The sequence below is a fragment of the Pongo pygmaeus genome, chromosome 4, assembly GCF_028885625.2.
Source record: "Pongo pygmaeus isolate AG05252 chromosome 4, NHGRI_mPonPyg2-v2.0_pri, whole genome shotgun sequence".
Classification (NCBI taxonomy): domain Eukaryota; kingdom Metazoa; phylum Chordata; class Mammalia; order Primates; family Hominidae; genus Pongo; species Pongo pygmaeus.
The window spans coordinates 183,005,967-183,021,626 of NC_072377.2; the positions used below are offsets into that span (position 1 = coordinate 183,005,967).

Here is a 15,660-nt window from a genome sequence, read left to right on the forward strand (position 1 = left end):
CAGGATTGGGACTGGGATTACAACTAAGGTCAGCTTAGGGTCTCTGGGTCTGTTTGAGGTTAGAGTTGGGTTGGGAGTCAGGGTTAGAGTCTGTAAGGTTCAGAGTTAGGGTCTGAATTGGGGGCGTAGAGCAGGATTTGGAAATGAGTTAGAGGTCAAGGTCTTCATTGGGATCAGAGACCCAGTTAGTGTTAGATTTAAGGCTGGAATGGGATTAAGGGTCTGGGTTGAGGTTAGGGTTGGGTTTGGGTCTGGGGTCAGGGTCAGGATCTGAATTGGGACTGGATCTTGGTTGGAGTTAAGTTTGGGCCCAGGTTCAGTGTCTGGATTGGGGTTAAGGATGGTGTGGGGTCTGCACTAGAGATGGGGATGGGGATGGGGCTGGCTCTGGAATCAGGATTTGGGGTTTTGGTCAAGTCCTGGGTGGCCCAACTCCATGCCCTCTCTTACCGCTGGGCCTTGTGCTCCCCTGGGGCCATCTTTCCCAGTGTCGCCAGGAGGGCCCCGGGCCCCAGGAGGTCCAGGGGGCCCTGGAGGCCCAGCAGCCCCATCTTGTCCTTGGTCTCCCTGAAAGAGATGGGGCTTGGCATGACTCTGAGGGGGAGGGGGTCCAGCCTCCAGAGAGAGGCTCCCTCAGATGGGCAGCCCCATGCCATCCCCTTCCCCAGCCCTTAGGCAGGCTCAAAGGGGAGGGCTTTGTTATTGGGCCTCTTGCCACTTATTGGGAGCTGCACGAAGGAACAGGTCCCCATACCTTGGTGTAAGAGGCCCTACCGGACCTTTTACACGCCAAGGAATGTGCCAGCTCTCCAGCACCTGAAGCCCAGATCCAGTGTTTAGGAGAGAGATGGCACACGCTGCATGTGGGAGAAGGCACGTGTGTCCAGCTGCCCCCTCTTCTTTCTAGAATGGGGTCTGAGTGTCTCCTGAAGGACCTTCCTGGTTGGTCAACGCCCACTTCATTTTAAATATGGAGGGGCACTCTTGGGCATTTATCCTTGTTCACAGCTGCTTTATTAGTAACAGCCCCAAACTGGAAACTAATCCAAAAGTCCTTTGGTAGGTGGAAGGTTAAGGAGCTGGGGTACATCCACATCATGGAACACAACTCAGCAATCAACCCAAAGGAACAGACCACGACACATGCAACACCTCAGATGCATCTCAGGAGAATTATGCCGAGTGAAAAAAGTCCATCTCAAAAGCTTAATACTGTGTGGTTGTATCTACGTAACACTCTTGAAATGGCAACATTATAGAGATGGAGAGCTGATAATAGTTGCCAGACGTTAGGGATGGGGGGATGAAGGTGATTGTAACTACAAAAGAACAGCATGAGGGACCTTTGTGTGCTTACACAAATCGACAGGTGTGTTAAAATTGCACAGAACTAAACCCACAAACGAGTGTGTGTACAGCTGGGGGCATCTGAGTAAGGTTGGTGGATTGTATCAATGTCAATTTCCTGTTGTGAGATTGTACTATAGAGATGCAAGATGTCACCATTGGGGGAGACTGGATGAAGGGTACACAGGTGTTTTTCACTGCAATTACATGTAAATCTACAATTATATCAAAATAAAAGTAAAAAAAAAAAAGGATGATGAAGGGCCACACAGTTTGTCTCATGCAGCACTAAATCCCCAACTTTAGAACTTGATGTTAGTATTGGGTCAGACCTCAGGCAGCCAGAGCCCCACCTCATGGCCCAACCCGAGAGGAAGGAAGATCACTGTGACAGGCTCCTAGCCACTGCCCCAGCAGTGCCCACCCTGCACTGGCACAGGGTGGATCCACAGGAATGGAGTACACCCAGGTCATGGTGCCAGTGGCTCCCAACCTTCTTGTAACAAAGAAAGGAAGACCTAGCACTGAGCTAGCAAGAATACCCTGAGGATTTTTTTTTTTTTGAGACAGAGTCTCTCGCTCTGTCGCCCAGGCTGGAGTGCAGTGGCACACTCTTGGCTCACTGCAACCTCCACCTCCCGGGTTCAAGCGATTCTCCTGCCTCAGCCTCCCGAGTAGGTGGGATTATTATTATTATTACTATTATTTGTATTTTTAGTACAGACGGGGTTTCACCATGTTGGCCAGGCTGGTTTCGAACTCCTGACCTCAAGTGATCTGCCCACCTTGGCCTCCCAAAGTGCTGGGATTACAGGCGTGAGCCACCGCACCTGGCCGAAGATGATCTTATTCAGCCTTTGTGATGAGTCAGCCAGTTCACTGTTATTGTCCCATTTTACATATGGAATGGCTGGGGTGGGGGATCATTTGCCCAGGGTTACAGCGCTAGGGAAGGTGGAGCCTCCTCTCACTGCCAAGGCATGTGGTCCCTTTGAGACACTTCTTTTCATCCACAGATGTTCCCTGAACTGAAATAGCTCACCTCTCTAGCAAACTGCACTTAACACAAATTCACTTGCTTTCCCAATTAAAAAATCAGCAGAAGTTCTCAACACTTGCCACTCAGGTCTTCCCCTCGCTCTGGCAGGGCCAGGGTCCTGGTCAAAATGTTATAGCTCCAGCCAAACGGAAAGAAAACTGACAGTTTGGTTAGGTCACCAGGCACGGGTGGTGATGGTGGCAGGTGATTCCTGTTTTAATTTGCACTGAAGCAGGAAGAATTTGAAGACACCCCCTTAGCTCCCTGCTGTTCCTTTTATAAAGGGCCTCAGGCTGGGAACTACTGGCCTGCACTCTACTTGTTAAGGCAGAAAATGGGCCTGACACTGGAGCAGATCCTGGGAGAGGTTCTTAGGCTCCTTTCCGGCCAGCCCGCCTGCTCCTCCCTCAGGGATTGGATGGCTGAGGTCTAACCCTGCAAACGTGGGGTGAGTTGGGGGTAACACAGCAAGTCATCAGGCCCAGACCCCCACTCAGCCAGTCTACCTTGAGGATCCGGCGATTGTACAGGTGATGGTCTCTACTTATAAAGCCCGGATTGAGCCGTGGGAAAACCATCTAGTCAGCAGATAGGTTGTGTGGTCAGAAAGGCAGGAAGGTGATTTGAAAAACCCACAAGGCTTTTTGAAACCTGGAGGCAAAGCCACTTAACCAAGCCCAGAGAAAGGCAGTTAGGTGATCAGGTGTGCAGACTCCTTCTCCAAGGATGGCCGCTTACCAGCTGAGCGCCCACCAGCATCCACGCCACCTGCGGCCATGTGACGGCGCCATCACCCGGGGCTCCCGGCCTGGCTGCCTACAACCTCCTGAGAGCCTAACCCTAACGCAGGGGCCATAAGAGATAATGGCAATTGGAGTCTTAAGCCACTGCTTTTTAATTTTTTTTTTTGGAGACAGAGTCTCGCTCTGTCATCCAGGCTGCAGTGCTGTGGTGCCATTTTGTCTCACTGCAACCTCCGCCTCCCGGGTTCAAGCAATTCTCTTGCCTCAGCCCCTCGAGTAGCTGGGACCACAGGCGTGCACCTCCACACCCAGCTGATTTTTGTATTTTTAGTAGAGATGGGGTTTCACCATGTTGGTCAGGCTGGTCTCAAACTCCTGACCTCAAGTTATCCACCTGCCTCGACCTCCCAAAGTGCTAGGATTACAGGCATGAGCCGCCTCGCCCGGCCATTAAGCCACTAAACTTTGTGTGTGTGTTGGGGGGTGGTGTTCCCAATGACTGGGACACTGGGACCATAGGGAGGGTATCCATGAGGAGGGTTGGGGGATTGGGAGGAGATCCACTCTTCATGACCTCTGGGCCTCAGGACTTCTAGTCTGCTGAAGAGAGGGCATCCCCTTTTGGAATATCAGCTCCACACACCCACCAGGAAGCAAGCAGAAGGATTTTTTCTCAGCAGCTAAAACTCAGCACGAGCACCCTTTCTTTGACTGCAGAGCAATCTCACCAGCTTTATGTGGCTGGCACAGAGCAGCTGTGTCCGTGGGGCTTGGCCTGGCCAGCCCCCTTCCCTGCTCCTGCTCACAGCTCAGGGCCGCGGAGGTGCAGAGCAGGCACCCGGCCAGCCCTAACCACAAGCTGCAGCCCCGCTCTCTGCACTGCCGCTCCCACTACCTTTTCATTCCCATAACAATGTCTTGGTTGTTCTTCTTCACAGTTGAAGAAACTGAGTCTCAGAGAGCAAAGTGACTTGTTCAGGGTCACTCAGCTGGCAGGTGGCAGAGCTGAGCTTTGAGCTCAGTTCTGCTGACCCTAGAGCCTTCCCTCTTTTTGGGGTGCCAGCTGTCCTCAGGATGCTGTCTCCAGTCTGGGGTCACATGCCAGCCCCACTGTCCACCACCCACAGTGGTAAGCATGGAGACCTGGCCATCTTCCAGAGACACTCCACCTGCACAAGAGGGGCAGCCCCACAACCCAGGTCCCTCGGGGCTTCCACCGGTGCTATGGGTGGGGAAGAGGCCTCTTGGCCTCTTTCTGTGATGAGCTGCAGGGAGCTGGGACCCACAAGCAGCGCCAGTTATGCCTCATTATTACACAAAACAGACCATGTGGGCAGTGAGGGATGTCATTGCTTGGTTCTTACCCGGGGGCCAAAGTCGCCTGGTGCACCCTGGGAACAAAAGACAGGGAGAGGCGTCACCACTGCTTTCATCGTTTCTTCACATTTCCCGTTGGGCATCTGTGCCCAGTGCTTCACAGACATGGTATGACTTAATTCCAACAAAAACAGCAGGCAGGCCCTATTTTTATTTCCATTTCCAATGAGGAAGCAGACACAATGAGGCCACTTAACCTGCTCAAGGTCACACAGCTAGCAGATCCAGGGCTTGAAGGCAGGTGTTCCCTTATCTAGGGGGCAGCCCCAGCCATTCGACACCCCGAATATTGTGGATTAGAGACAGCCCCTCCCACTGTGTTCTCTGGAAGGGACGGTAATGAGTAAATGTTGCTTTACACGGCCAAGTTTTGGGGCAGTGCATTAAGCAGCAGTAGACACCAAGACACCAGTTCTCTCTGGTTTCAAAGCCCCTGATGGAATCACTTCTACGACACGGTGGCATCAGCCAAGGCCGGCGGGAAGGTAATCAGGACACCTGCCAACTGCACTAGTCTCTCATCATTGACAAGAACATTGAGACCATGACCTTGTGCAATCTCTCTTGGGGCTCTGTGAGACTGGTCTTAATTTACAGGTGGGGAAACTGAGGCCCACAGAGCCCGGCAACTTGGCCAAGGCCACACAGTTGGTGGTGGAGCTGGAATGCAAAGCCGAGGTTCTGAACACCAGCTCCCATGCCTCCCCATGGCTCCCGCAGCCCAGGTGGTTGGGCGGGAACCCTGCCTGCCTGGCCTGAGCGGCCGAATCACAGCAGGGCCCATCTGCAGATCCCACTTCCCATTTCCAAATTCCGGGTCGGGGGTGACATGGTCCAGCTGTGGGAGCACCCAACTGGCCCTGGCACACCTAGGCCTGCTCTGGTCCCTCCCCTGATTTTACTGTGGGTAACACAGGTCTCTTCTGTCTCCTTCTGAGACACTTGGTCCCTGTTTTCTCGGGGGCTTTAGTGCCTGATGCCAGGGAAGCCTTCCTCCTAAGGGGCTGCAGAGATAGCTGTCCGCCTTGTCTTCCTGAGGGGTGTCCTCCCCACAGAGAATACCATTAACAGTCATGGTTCAATCCCCCAGCCCTCCTGGCACCGCCCCCTTCACCAAGAAGTCCTCTGGACACTGGTCATTCTGGGAACACTGGGCCTCTGAGTTTGGTTATGCTTTGGTCCCAGAAGAACTCAAGACTCAACTCTCCGGGCAGGCCGTATTGTCAAAAGTAAGCCTTGCAACCATTTTAGAAGGTAGGCACTGCAATTCCCACTCTACAGATGGGGAAACTGAGGCTCCAGGAGGGGCTGTGACGTGCTCAAGGGCACACTGGAACTGGGGTTCGGAGGCAGGTTTCTGGGATTTTTCCCCTGCCTACCGCATCTGCACAGCCTGTGGCATCACTTACCTTTTCCCCTTTCGGGCCTGGAAGTCCCTGGAGAAGGAAAGTGGAGAAAGAACAGGCTTGAGTGAGGGGCCTAGGCTGGCTCCCCTTCTGGCTTCCCTATACCTCTGAGGGCAGAAGGGCCCATGATGCTGAGCAGAACTGTGGGCGGCTGAGTGGAAAATTACACACGAGCTGTCAGCCCTCAATGGGAGCTGCCCTGGCTGGCCCAAGGAAGCTCCACACCTCAGTCCTCAGCATGAGGGATATGGGGGAATTGGGGGTGACCAGCAAGGGCCCACTGGCATCCTCGCAGCAGAGAAAGGGGCACATGCACTGGCCACTCCTCCCAGAGAACACACATGATCGGTCCCCCACTGCTCAGCATCCGCCCTGTTGTTGTCAGTGGGAGACCACTGCCCCCAAGCCATCTTTCTGGAATCTGAGAAGCAGGCAGTAGACAGAGATTCTATCTCCAGAGGCATTCTCTTCTTCTTTTTCCTTTCTTATTTCTTAAAAAAAAAAAAAAAAAAAAAAAAAAAAAGCATTCTCTTCTTTAATGGTAGCAGCTCCTTGGAGTATGGGCTCCATCTGTCCATCCCTGTATGAGTCATCCATCCAGCCATCCAACCATCCATCCACCCATCCACCCATCCACCCACCCATCTATCTATCCATCCATCCATCCATCCATCCACCCACCCATCCACCTACCCATCCATCCATCCATCCATCCATCCATCCACCCATCCATCCATCCACCCATCCACCTACCCATCCATCCACCCACCCACCCATCCATCAATCCATCTATCCATCCATTCATCCACCCACCCACTCACCAATCCATTTATCCATCCATCCATGCAGCCACCCATCCACCTACCCATCCATCCACCCACCCACCCATCCATCAATCCATTTATCCATCCATTCATCCACCCACCCACTCACCAATCCATTTATCCATCCATTCATCCACCCACCCACTCACCAATCCATTCATCCATCCATCCACCCGTTCAACTACTATCCATCCATCCACCCATTCCCCCACCAATCCATCCATCCATCCAGCCAGCCAGCCAGCCAGCCACCCACCTACCCATCCACTATCCATCCAACCACCCACCAATCCATCCATCCATCTATCCAGTCAGCATCCATCCATCCATCCATCTATATATCTATCGACTCACCCATCCATCCATCCACCTCAAATTACTTATTTAATTGTGCTTATGTCTCCCTGCATGTTTTGCTCATCTGCTGAGGCTCCTGGCCTGGATGTTGAGAACTCAGCTTGATGCCCACCAGGGCAGTCTTGAGAATGTAGCAAGGACACTGTGCCTGTGGTTGCTGGGAGGGTCTCGCATGCTTTGAGGGCCGACTAGACCCCAGGGACTGTGCCGTCCACAGTTCTCCATAGGTCCACAGCATCCCTATGAGAGACGGGTTCACGTGCCCACTTGACAGACAAGAAGCCTCAGGCTTGGGAGGTGAGGAGGCCTCCCTTGGTCACCGTCAGCAGGCAGTGGAGCTAGATTTGAACTCAAGTCTGACACCCAAAAGGCTTCTCTCTGTGCTGAACCAAGTTCCAGTGGCTGCTTCCCTCCAGTGCCTGATGGTCACTCCTAGCCCCACAGTGGCAGCCCCAGCCCAGGACCCCCTGGAATTGCCCTGTCATCACTTACGGGCTTGCCATCCAAACCCAGGGGTCCCTGGAAAATGAGAGAGAGAGAACACAGGTTACACACGGGGATGACACGTCCTCCATATCTTATGACCCACGTGCATTATTCAGTGACGAGAACACACACAGCCTATGGGAGCCCCGGGTCCGGGTTCAGTCCATGTGGCCTGGGGCTGTGGGAGGGGGAGGCATCTGTGTGTTGCCTGCTGCCCAGAATCCCCTCCTCTGACAAAAGAGCCCAGTTCTTCTCTAAAGACCACCCCCCATCTCAACCCATGGGGTCTGGGTGGGCTGCTGGGGTGGGCACGTGACCGCATGCCCTCTGCCAGGGTGACGGGGTCAGCGATGAGCCTGGGATCCAAGGCAAGCCATGAGCATCTTGCCTGGGACTTAATAGTGGGGCTTTAGGGGCTTTCTTCTGATGGGGCTAAGCCTGGAGCAGCTCCCAGGGACCACCACATGGCTTGAGAATAAGCCAACAGGGAGGAAAGCAGAGCTGAGAGACAGAGAGAAAGACAGGGTCGAGGACCTGAAGCTGAAACTACCCCTGCACACATCAGTTTGAGAGCTAATCAATACTTTTGTTTTGCCTTCATTAAGCCAGCTTGAATTGAGCTCCTGTCATTTTTAACTGGCAGAGTCTTGAAGGCTCTTTGAGCTTCCCACATTGCTGCAGCCTTTGCAGACAACAGTAAAGCCGGAGAGAAGCCAAATCACACCAGGGTGGGTCCAGAGAGTGGGGGCACTCAGGGACCTCCAGGCCCCCTGCAGAGTCTGCAGAGGGCCAGCTGCACAGCAGCCCGTGCCAGACACCCCTTCCCCTGACCACCTACCACCCACTCAACAAAGCCTCGCCTAGCTCCCCTCCATGTGGGAGTGGGGAGGAATCCAGCTGGCTGGGACGCTGGGACCAGGGCCGCCTGGTCTCTGTCAGCCCCCTCTTCCTCCCCACCTCTGTCCCCTCGCCCCCACATACACTTCACTCTTGGCCGCAGCAACAACGCACACAGCTCCACACTTCTGAACCTTTGCACACACTGTCCACCTGCTGGGCACATCCTTCCCTTCTTTGTACATCTTCAGCTCAGTTACCTCCTCTTCCAGGAAGCCTTCTAGGGTTTTCTCCTTCCCAGAGTCAGGCCATCTGTCCCTGTTCCCACCACATATATTCTGTCGCATGTGACATGACCTGTTGTTAATGTGGGGTCTGCACAACTCTTCCCTGTAGAGTCAGGAAAAGGGTCTAATCCCTGTGCCTCTGGTATTGGATGGGGCCTGGCAGGCAGCATGTGCCCGGAAAACGTGTGCGAAGTCAAACCAAGAAAGTACGGCAAGAATGATAATGCTGCAACCGCACGCACTGCATAGCAGAAAGGGAAGGTGGAGAGGTGGAGGCTCTGCCAGCTCCTAGCCGGGAGGGCGCATTGTGGGGACAGTAACGTTGGGGTATTTGGACCTAACAAGTGTGTGTGTGGCGGGGGGGAGGGCCCTGTAAGCAAAAGAGAGCAGCCTGGCCAAGGCAGGATGGGGGACCCTGTAGGCGGCGGAGGAGCAGAGGGGCTGCGCTGACCTCAGTGCCTCTCATCGGTCCCCGACCGGTGGCCTTCGCGCAGCCTTCGCTCAGGCTGTCCCTGCCTCTCTGGGCTTCCGCTGGCTGAGGACGGACTCCCGGGCCCAGCATCAGGGTTCTCCCTGGCTAGGGCCAGCTTCAGCCATTTGGTCACTCTGCGCCCCTGTCCGTCCCCGAGCTCTCTCGCTTCTTTTCCATCTTCATCCCTCGGCTTTCTGTTCCCTCTGCCGAAGTGCCTTCCCTGCGTCTCCAGCTGGTAGGAGGCAGCTCGTCCCCCGGGACAGCCTCCTGCTCTGGGAAGACTTTCCTGGCCTCTGGTTCTGGACACAGCTGGGAGCTGGCCTCGTGCCTGCCAGGTAGGAGGTAAACTGCTGGCTTCCCTAGCTCAACCTCCAGACTGCCTTGTGTGCAGATGGCCCCTCTGCCCATTCCCAGATGGTGTGAGAGTGGCCACTCCACGTGGGGCTGGCGGCCAGGGCCTTGCTGGCGGCAGGAAACCAGGCAGTTCTAAAAATTGGTGTCAAAGTGCTTCTGGCCACCAGTCTCGTGGTTGCTGAGGGTTTGGCCATCAGAGTGATGGCCTGGGGACAGCTGGGGTCCCAGGAGAGTGGGAGTGGGGCCATCCCAAAGTCTTGGGGATTCAGGCCCTGGGGGCCCCAGGTCAGGGCCTCAGCCCCCACCACAGGCACAGTTCTAGTCCTTGCCATGGGCCTCCCAGGAGCTGCCCTAGCTGGACAGTGTCCTCTTGCCAGTTCCCGGCTGTCCTGATCCCGGGGTCCACACCCCCAGGCCTTCTGCCCTCGGTAGTACACTAAATTTGGCCCTGCCCCGTGTCCCCCTACCCCCCGACCCAGGCCCTGCTGGGTGTCCTCAAGGTCACGTCCCACTAGGCATCCCCACCCTGGACTCCTCCCCCAGAGGAGTGGCATGGGCGCCAGTCCTTCCTGGGGTCTCTTCAAGGAGCTCTTCACGGCCCCCACTCAGTCTCAATCACAATCACAGCAACCCTGTACGGTGCGTGTCATCATCCCCATCTTACGGAGAGGGAAACTGAGGCCCATTGAGGGGAAGACCTTGCCTAGGGCCATGCAGCTGGAGAGGTCTGGGCCCTGGGTCTCCATCCTGTCTGCACTGCAGGCCCCTGCCGCGGTGCTGTCTGGCCTCCCGGCCACTCTCTCCTGCTCCAGGCCTTGCAGACCTCTGTTAAATCCTCCCTGCTCCCAAGGCCCCCTGGATGTGAAGCACGCAGAGCCACAGGGCTCTGCCTTTCCAGAAGTGCCCGTGGAAGGGAGCCCAGGCTGTCCCCTTGGCCTCAACCCCAGAGGGAGCATCTCAGTGCTGTCGGCTGTTTCTGGAAGTGTCCACCGACTGGACCTTATTATGGCCGCAGGCCTCCTGCCTCCTGAGCTGGACGCTGCCCTCTGTCAAGCTAGGACTGTTCCTGGGGGGTCACTGATGGTGCAGCCTTTGGTCCCTGAGGCTTCTTTCTGATGTGTGAGAAGCCCCGTCCGTGACAGAAAACCAATTTTCACACTAAAGGCCCTGCCTGTATTTGTGATCACAGAGCTCTGGGAGTTTTTACAAGTGAATTCAGTTTGTAGCTTCCCACTAGAGGCAGAGGGTGCAGTGTGCACAGTGCTCTTGGGAGCCCCCACCAAGGGCTGAAGGGAAGTTAATTCCAATTCTCGGAAGCCGAGCCGGTGCCTGCACCGGCACTGAAGCTCCCTGTGTGAAAACTGACAGAGCAGACGGGGCTGGGCCAGCCCCTGGGACACAGCCGACCCACAGCTAGGATGACACGTGGGCAAGAAAGCTGTCCCTAGGCCCCCGAGCTCTCTGTGTGGGGCAGTGGCTGACCTTAGAGAAGCTGCTGGGTGGGTGCGGTCACTGAGGACGGGACTCCGAGGTGGGCCAGGAAGGAACAGCCTGGCTGTGGAGTCAGATGCACCTGCCTCGCTTGGGGATGTGATTCTGACCTCCTCTCCTGTCCTGGGGAAGTTGGGCCTGCCCTCTGGGCCGGAGGACCCTGGGCTGTGAACCTCCAGGGGATGGACCCTGCCCACAGTTACGCTACCGAATGCCCTTCCCAAACTGGTGTCCCATAGCACACTGCCCTGCAGGGTGCCAACAGGCTTGCCTGGAGACAGGGATTCCACGGTTGAGTAAGTTTGAGAAACACTGGGTCACACTCTGCGGAACAGGTTTCTTTCCTGCAGGGCTGTCTGAGCCGTCATTTTACTTTGTGGGTCTTTCAAAGGACAGTGCTCCTTCCACCCCTGCAATGCGCTCAGTGGACTCAGCCTCAATGCACTCAGTGCCTGGCTGAGTCATAGCAAAGCAACTGAGGCGTGAGGCTGTGCAGATCATCTACAAACCAGGTGTTTCTACTGGTGGAGCGGGGGCTGAGCCCGGCTCTGGGTGCTCTTGAGAGGAGGACAAGCGCCTCAGGGAAGGGCCTGGGGCTGGTCTGAATGGCGCCAACGAATGCGTGGGGTGGGGGACGTGGTCAGGCTGCACAAAGGCATGGCAGGGCAAGTGTCCAAGTGTCTAAGCCCCAGGGAAGTCCTTCTGAGCAGAACGAGGGCTGTTCTGAGCAGCTGGGCGGTCTGAAAGGGCAGAGCCCCAGGCTGGGCGGGGGCATGCCTTGGGTGGTGGTTGGCGGGGGCGGGGGGGGTCTCTCCTATCCAGGCAGCCCTCCCCTGCCCCAGACAATAGGGCACCGGCCATCAGCTGCCCCGTTCCTCTCCCAGCATCTCCCACAGAAGGAGTGGAAAGGAAAGTAGCTCGGGGAGGTTTACCACCAGCTCACAGAGCGAAGGCCAGGGCTCAGCCTTGCAGGGCCCAGGTTCAAATCCCTCCTCTGAGCCTCAGCTTCCTCATCTATGGATGCCACAGCACTGTGCCTGGAGATACTCATGACCGTCCAGCTCGCTCCCCTGCCTGATCAAAGCCCTTGAATCCACCAGAGGTTTTCAATGCCTTCTGCCCTCTGAGAAACCCCACAGCTGTTTACAAGCCTTGGTTCTGCTTTAAATCACTCTTTCCCCGTGGAGATCAGCCGGGCTCCAGGATGTTTCCGGATGTGTGAGAAACAAACAAAGCTCTGGGTTGCACATGAGCAGCAGGCCAGGCAGCCAGCTGTCCTGGGACCCCGGATGGGCAGCCCTCCCCCAGCCCTGGTGCTGCCTCAGTCCCTTGCCTTGCTCAGGGACCGGGATGTCCCTGAACCTCAGTTTCCTCATTTGTGAAATGCAGGTCATGCCATTCTCCTCTCAAACAACAAGTTCAAATTGGGTCCCAGGTCAGTGGCCTTTGTTTCCCAGACCAATGCAAGATGCGAGGCCCCACGGGCAAGCAGACACTGGATTAGGGTTTGCCCTGGCCCTGGGGGACCGTGCTGGGAGCAACCGATGTGTGGCCTTCCAAGAGGCCAGCAGCAGGACCCTGGACGGTGCTGCCGGCTCTGCCACCTGTGAAGCTGAGGCTTTGATCTCTCCCTCCCTCGGCCTGTTGCGTATTTCCTAAGCCGGGTTCACAGAGCCATCTTTTGATGCATATTAACAAGTGTTGAAACCATCCCTATAAATGTTATAAAGTTAATTAGGGAAGAAGGGAGGGGGAGGAACAAAAATAAACCAAGCTTGCGGCACACTCAGCATCATCATGAGGTTAGCGTGCTCCCTGACCCCTTCTCGGAACTGTTTTCCTGCTGCCTCAGAATCGCACAGGTTCTCTTACAGGGTCATGGTTCCCCTTAACTGCTCTGTAGATACCAATTTGAACGTAAAAAACTACCTTTTCCCTACTCTTTCAGAGCCTGCACACCAGTGAAACTACAAAGTCAGCTGGTCTGAAGGATCCCACGGGAGCTGATTCACCAGAGTGCAGTCTCCACATCCTGCTGATTTCAGTCCCCTGGCCCTGACTGATCAATGACCCCAATTTTCCAGCCCCTCACCCTCCATGACCCCCTTAAACACCCTGGCCCAGAACTCCTCGGGGGGATGGATTTGAGGGTCTCCTCCATCTCCTTGCTGGATGCCCTGCAATCATTAAACTCCTTCTCTGCAGCAAACCCTGCTGTCTCAGTGTAATTGGCCTGGTACTAACGCAGCGGGCATTTGAAACTGGTGGTCCTATAACCGTGTGGCTAAAGAGGGGAGGTTTCCTGGTGAAGTACATTCGGGATGTGCCTCCACCCCTGGAGTGTCTTGATGCTCATCTGCCAGGAAAAGCCTGTGCTGACCTTCTTGCTCTATGTTAGGGAAAGGTCCAGGGCTGGCCCTCCTGGCTGTGGCCCATCCCTCCCCAAGATCGGCTCCAGCATCTGCTGAACTGAACCAAACAAATAAACTGGCCACGTTTAGATGCAGACAGGAGTAAATGCTCAAATTGGCCAGAGCTGGGTGCCTGTCTTGTTTTTTGGCTGTAATTAATGCTGACGGCTCCTGTCAGGGAATGGAGCCCTCAAAATGCACGAGGACAAGGCCCCTGGAAGAAGGGCTTACCAGGATTATCAGGCCAGGGCCTCGTAATTATGCCCCAGATGTTGACAATTCATCAAATTACAAGGCTGGTGGGGCCTGAGGTCCCAGCCTGGGAAGTGCACATTCCTGTGTGAAGGTTCCCTGAGCCTCCTCCCAGTTCTCATTAGAGCCGGCTGGTGGATGAGGGGTGGGTGGGCAGCCCCCTTCAGGGCGGGTCAGCACCATATGGTTCTGATTTCTCAGCCTAGGCTCTTTGTACACACATGGGCTGCAGCAAGACTGTCCAGGGCTGAGCAATTTCCCAAACCCAAATTCTCTGTGCTAGGGAAAGGAAGAAAAGACCCTCAAAGTTAGGTTCAGCCCAGCTGTTGCTGGTGCCCTGAGGGTGGCACAACGTTCCTCCTGGAGCACTTCTTCCTGGGACCTAGGGCATTTTGTACAGTGGGCTCTGTAGGGACCTATGCACCTCAACTCAGCAAACCGTAGGAGCTTCAGCTGGGTGGGGTCCCAAGACCTTGCACCAAGGTCAGAGACTTGCCCCTCACGTGCTCCTTGGCCTTGCTTGGGCTGCCGCCCTCTGTGCTGCTCATCTGTAATGTGAGGGGCTGGAATTGGGCAATGTCTTTCCTGGAGCCAGGTTTTATTTGATCCGTGCAGTTAAAAGAACCCAGACTGGGCATAACGGCTCATGCCTGTAATCCCAGCACTTTGGAAGGTCAATGTAGGAGGATTACTTGGGCTCAGGAGTTTAAGACCAGCCTGGGCAACATAGTGAGACCCCATCTCCAAAAAAAAAAAAAAAAAAAAAGTTGGGTGTGGTGGCACATGCCTGTAGTTCTAGCTACTCAGGAAGCTGAGGCAGGAGGATTGCTTAAACCCTGGAGGTTGAAGCTGCAGTGAGCTATGATGGCACCACTACACTCCGGCCTGGGTGACAGAGCGAGACTTTGTCTCAAACAAACAAAAAAACAAAGAACCCCAAACCAAATGAATTAGTCACATTTAAAAATTGTAACCTTTTACATAAACGTCCAGAGTTTGGGCTTTTCTTGAAAAGCTGGGAGATCTCGCAGACCCTGGCCCACAGGCTCCACCCTTCCCTCTGGTCTCACACCTAGACCGCCGCCCATGGCGAGGTGACTCGCCAGCTCTGCAGGGCATCTGATTTGTAACCTTTGGCCTAGAAAGTCTCCCAGTGCCCTTTCGGCTCTACGATGCTGTGGGCTGTGAAACTGGCTGGCTTCTATTTTGGGGAGAGGGCCTGCTCGGTGATGCCCGAGTGTGCTGGAAGTAATTACACGTATGTCCACGTCACACATCACGGCTAGCAGAGGCGGTGTTTACAGCACTGTGCCTTTGAACCGATCCCAAAATACCTGCTGAAATGACACATTTGCCCACGACTGGTGGGGAGAGACATGATTACCCTGTCAGGTATCAGAAAATACTGTTCCTCATTAGGGTGGCAGAGAGGAAAGAGCTTGACCCCGGTGGGGTGAGGGAGGATGGAGGACGGGACCGGCGGGCTGGGATGTGTCTGACTGAGCTGCCCGGGTCACCAGCTCAGGCACAGCGGGCTGTTCTGGTGGAAGGAAGTCTGGGGGAACACACCATCAGCTCATTTTGGTGCTAGCCATGGATGGGGTGGAAATCTGGAGTAGGGAGCAGCAGCTGACCGGAAGTGTGACCGTCACAGAAGCGTGACCGATATAGCATGGCCAAACTCTACGAGGCAGTCTAGAGGGAGACAGCGTGACCAGGACAGCTCGCAGCAGACACTGAAGCTGCAGTCACTCTGCCTCGCCCTGTGGCCCCTGGACCACGCCCAGGCCAAGCTCTGCCCTCCTGCCCCACCCTTGGGGCATGGTTGGTTTCCCAGCCTCCCTGAGAGTTGCCCCCTAGGCTGTGGGTTGGGCCTTCCTTGGTTTCCACAGACAATTGTCACTCACTGGTAAAGAATTGGTTGAAACCCTTAAAAATGCAAAGGTTTTTTATAGAGTTTGTATTTCCAACTTCTCT

At 55.2% G+C, this 15,660-nt stretch overlaps 1 protein-coding gene across 1 annotated transcript in view; it reads right to left on the reverse strand.

The window, feature by feature from the left end:
• COL23A1 (collagen type XXIII alpha 1 chain) overlaps positions 1-15,660 on the reverse strand; it is a 347,240-nt gene that overhangs the window by 25,689 nt on the left and 305,891 nt on the right. The window contains exons 6-9 of the mRNA XM_054487618.2: positions 7,586-7,612; positions 5,916-5,942; positions 4,494-4,520; positions 451-567 (exon numbers count right to left, since the gene is read on the reverse strand). Of these exons, the coding sequence (XP_054343593.1) occupies positions 451-567; positions 4,494-4,520; positions 5,916-5,942; positions 7,586-7,612 (198 nt within the window). The remainder of the gene's footprint in view (positions 1-450; positions 568-4,493; positions 4,521-5,915; positions 5,943-7,585; positions 7,613-15,660) is intronic.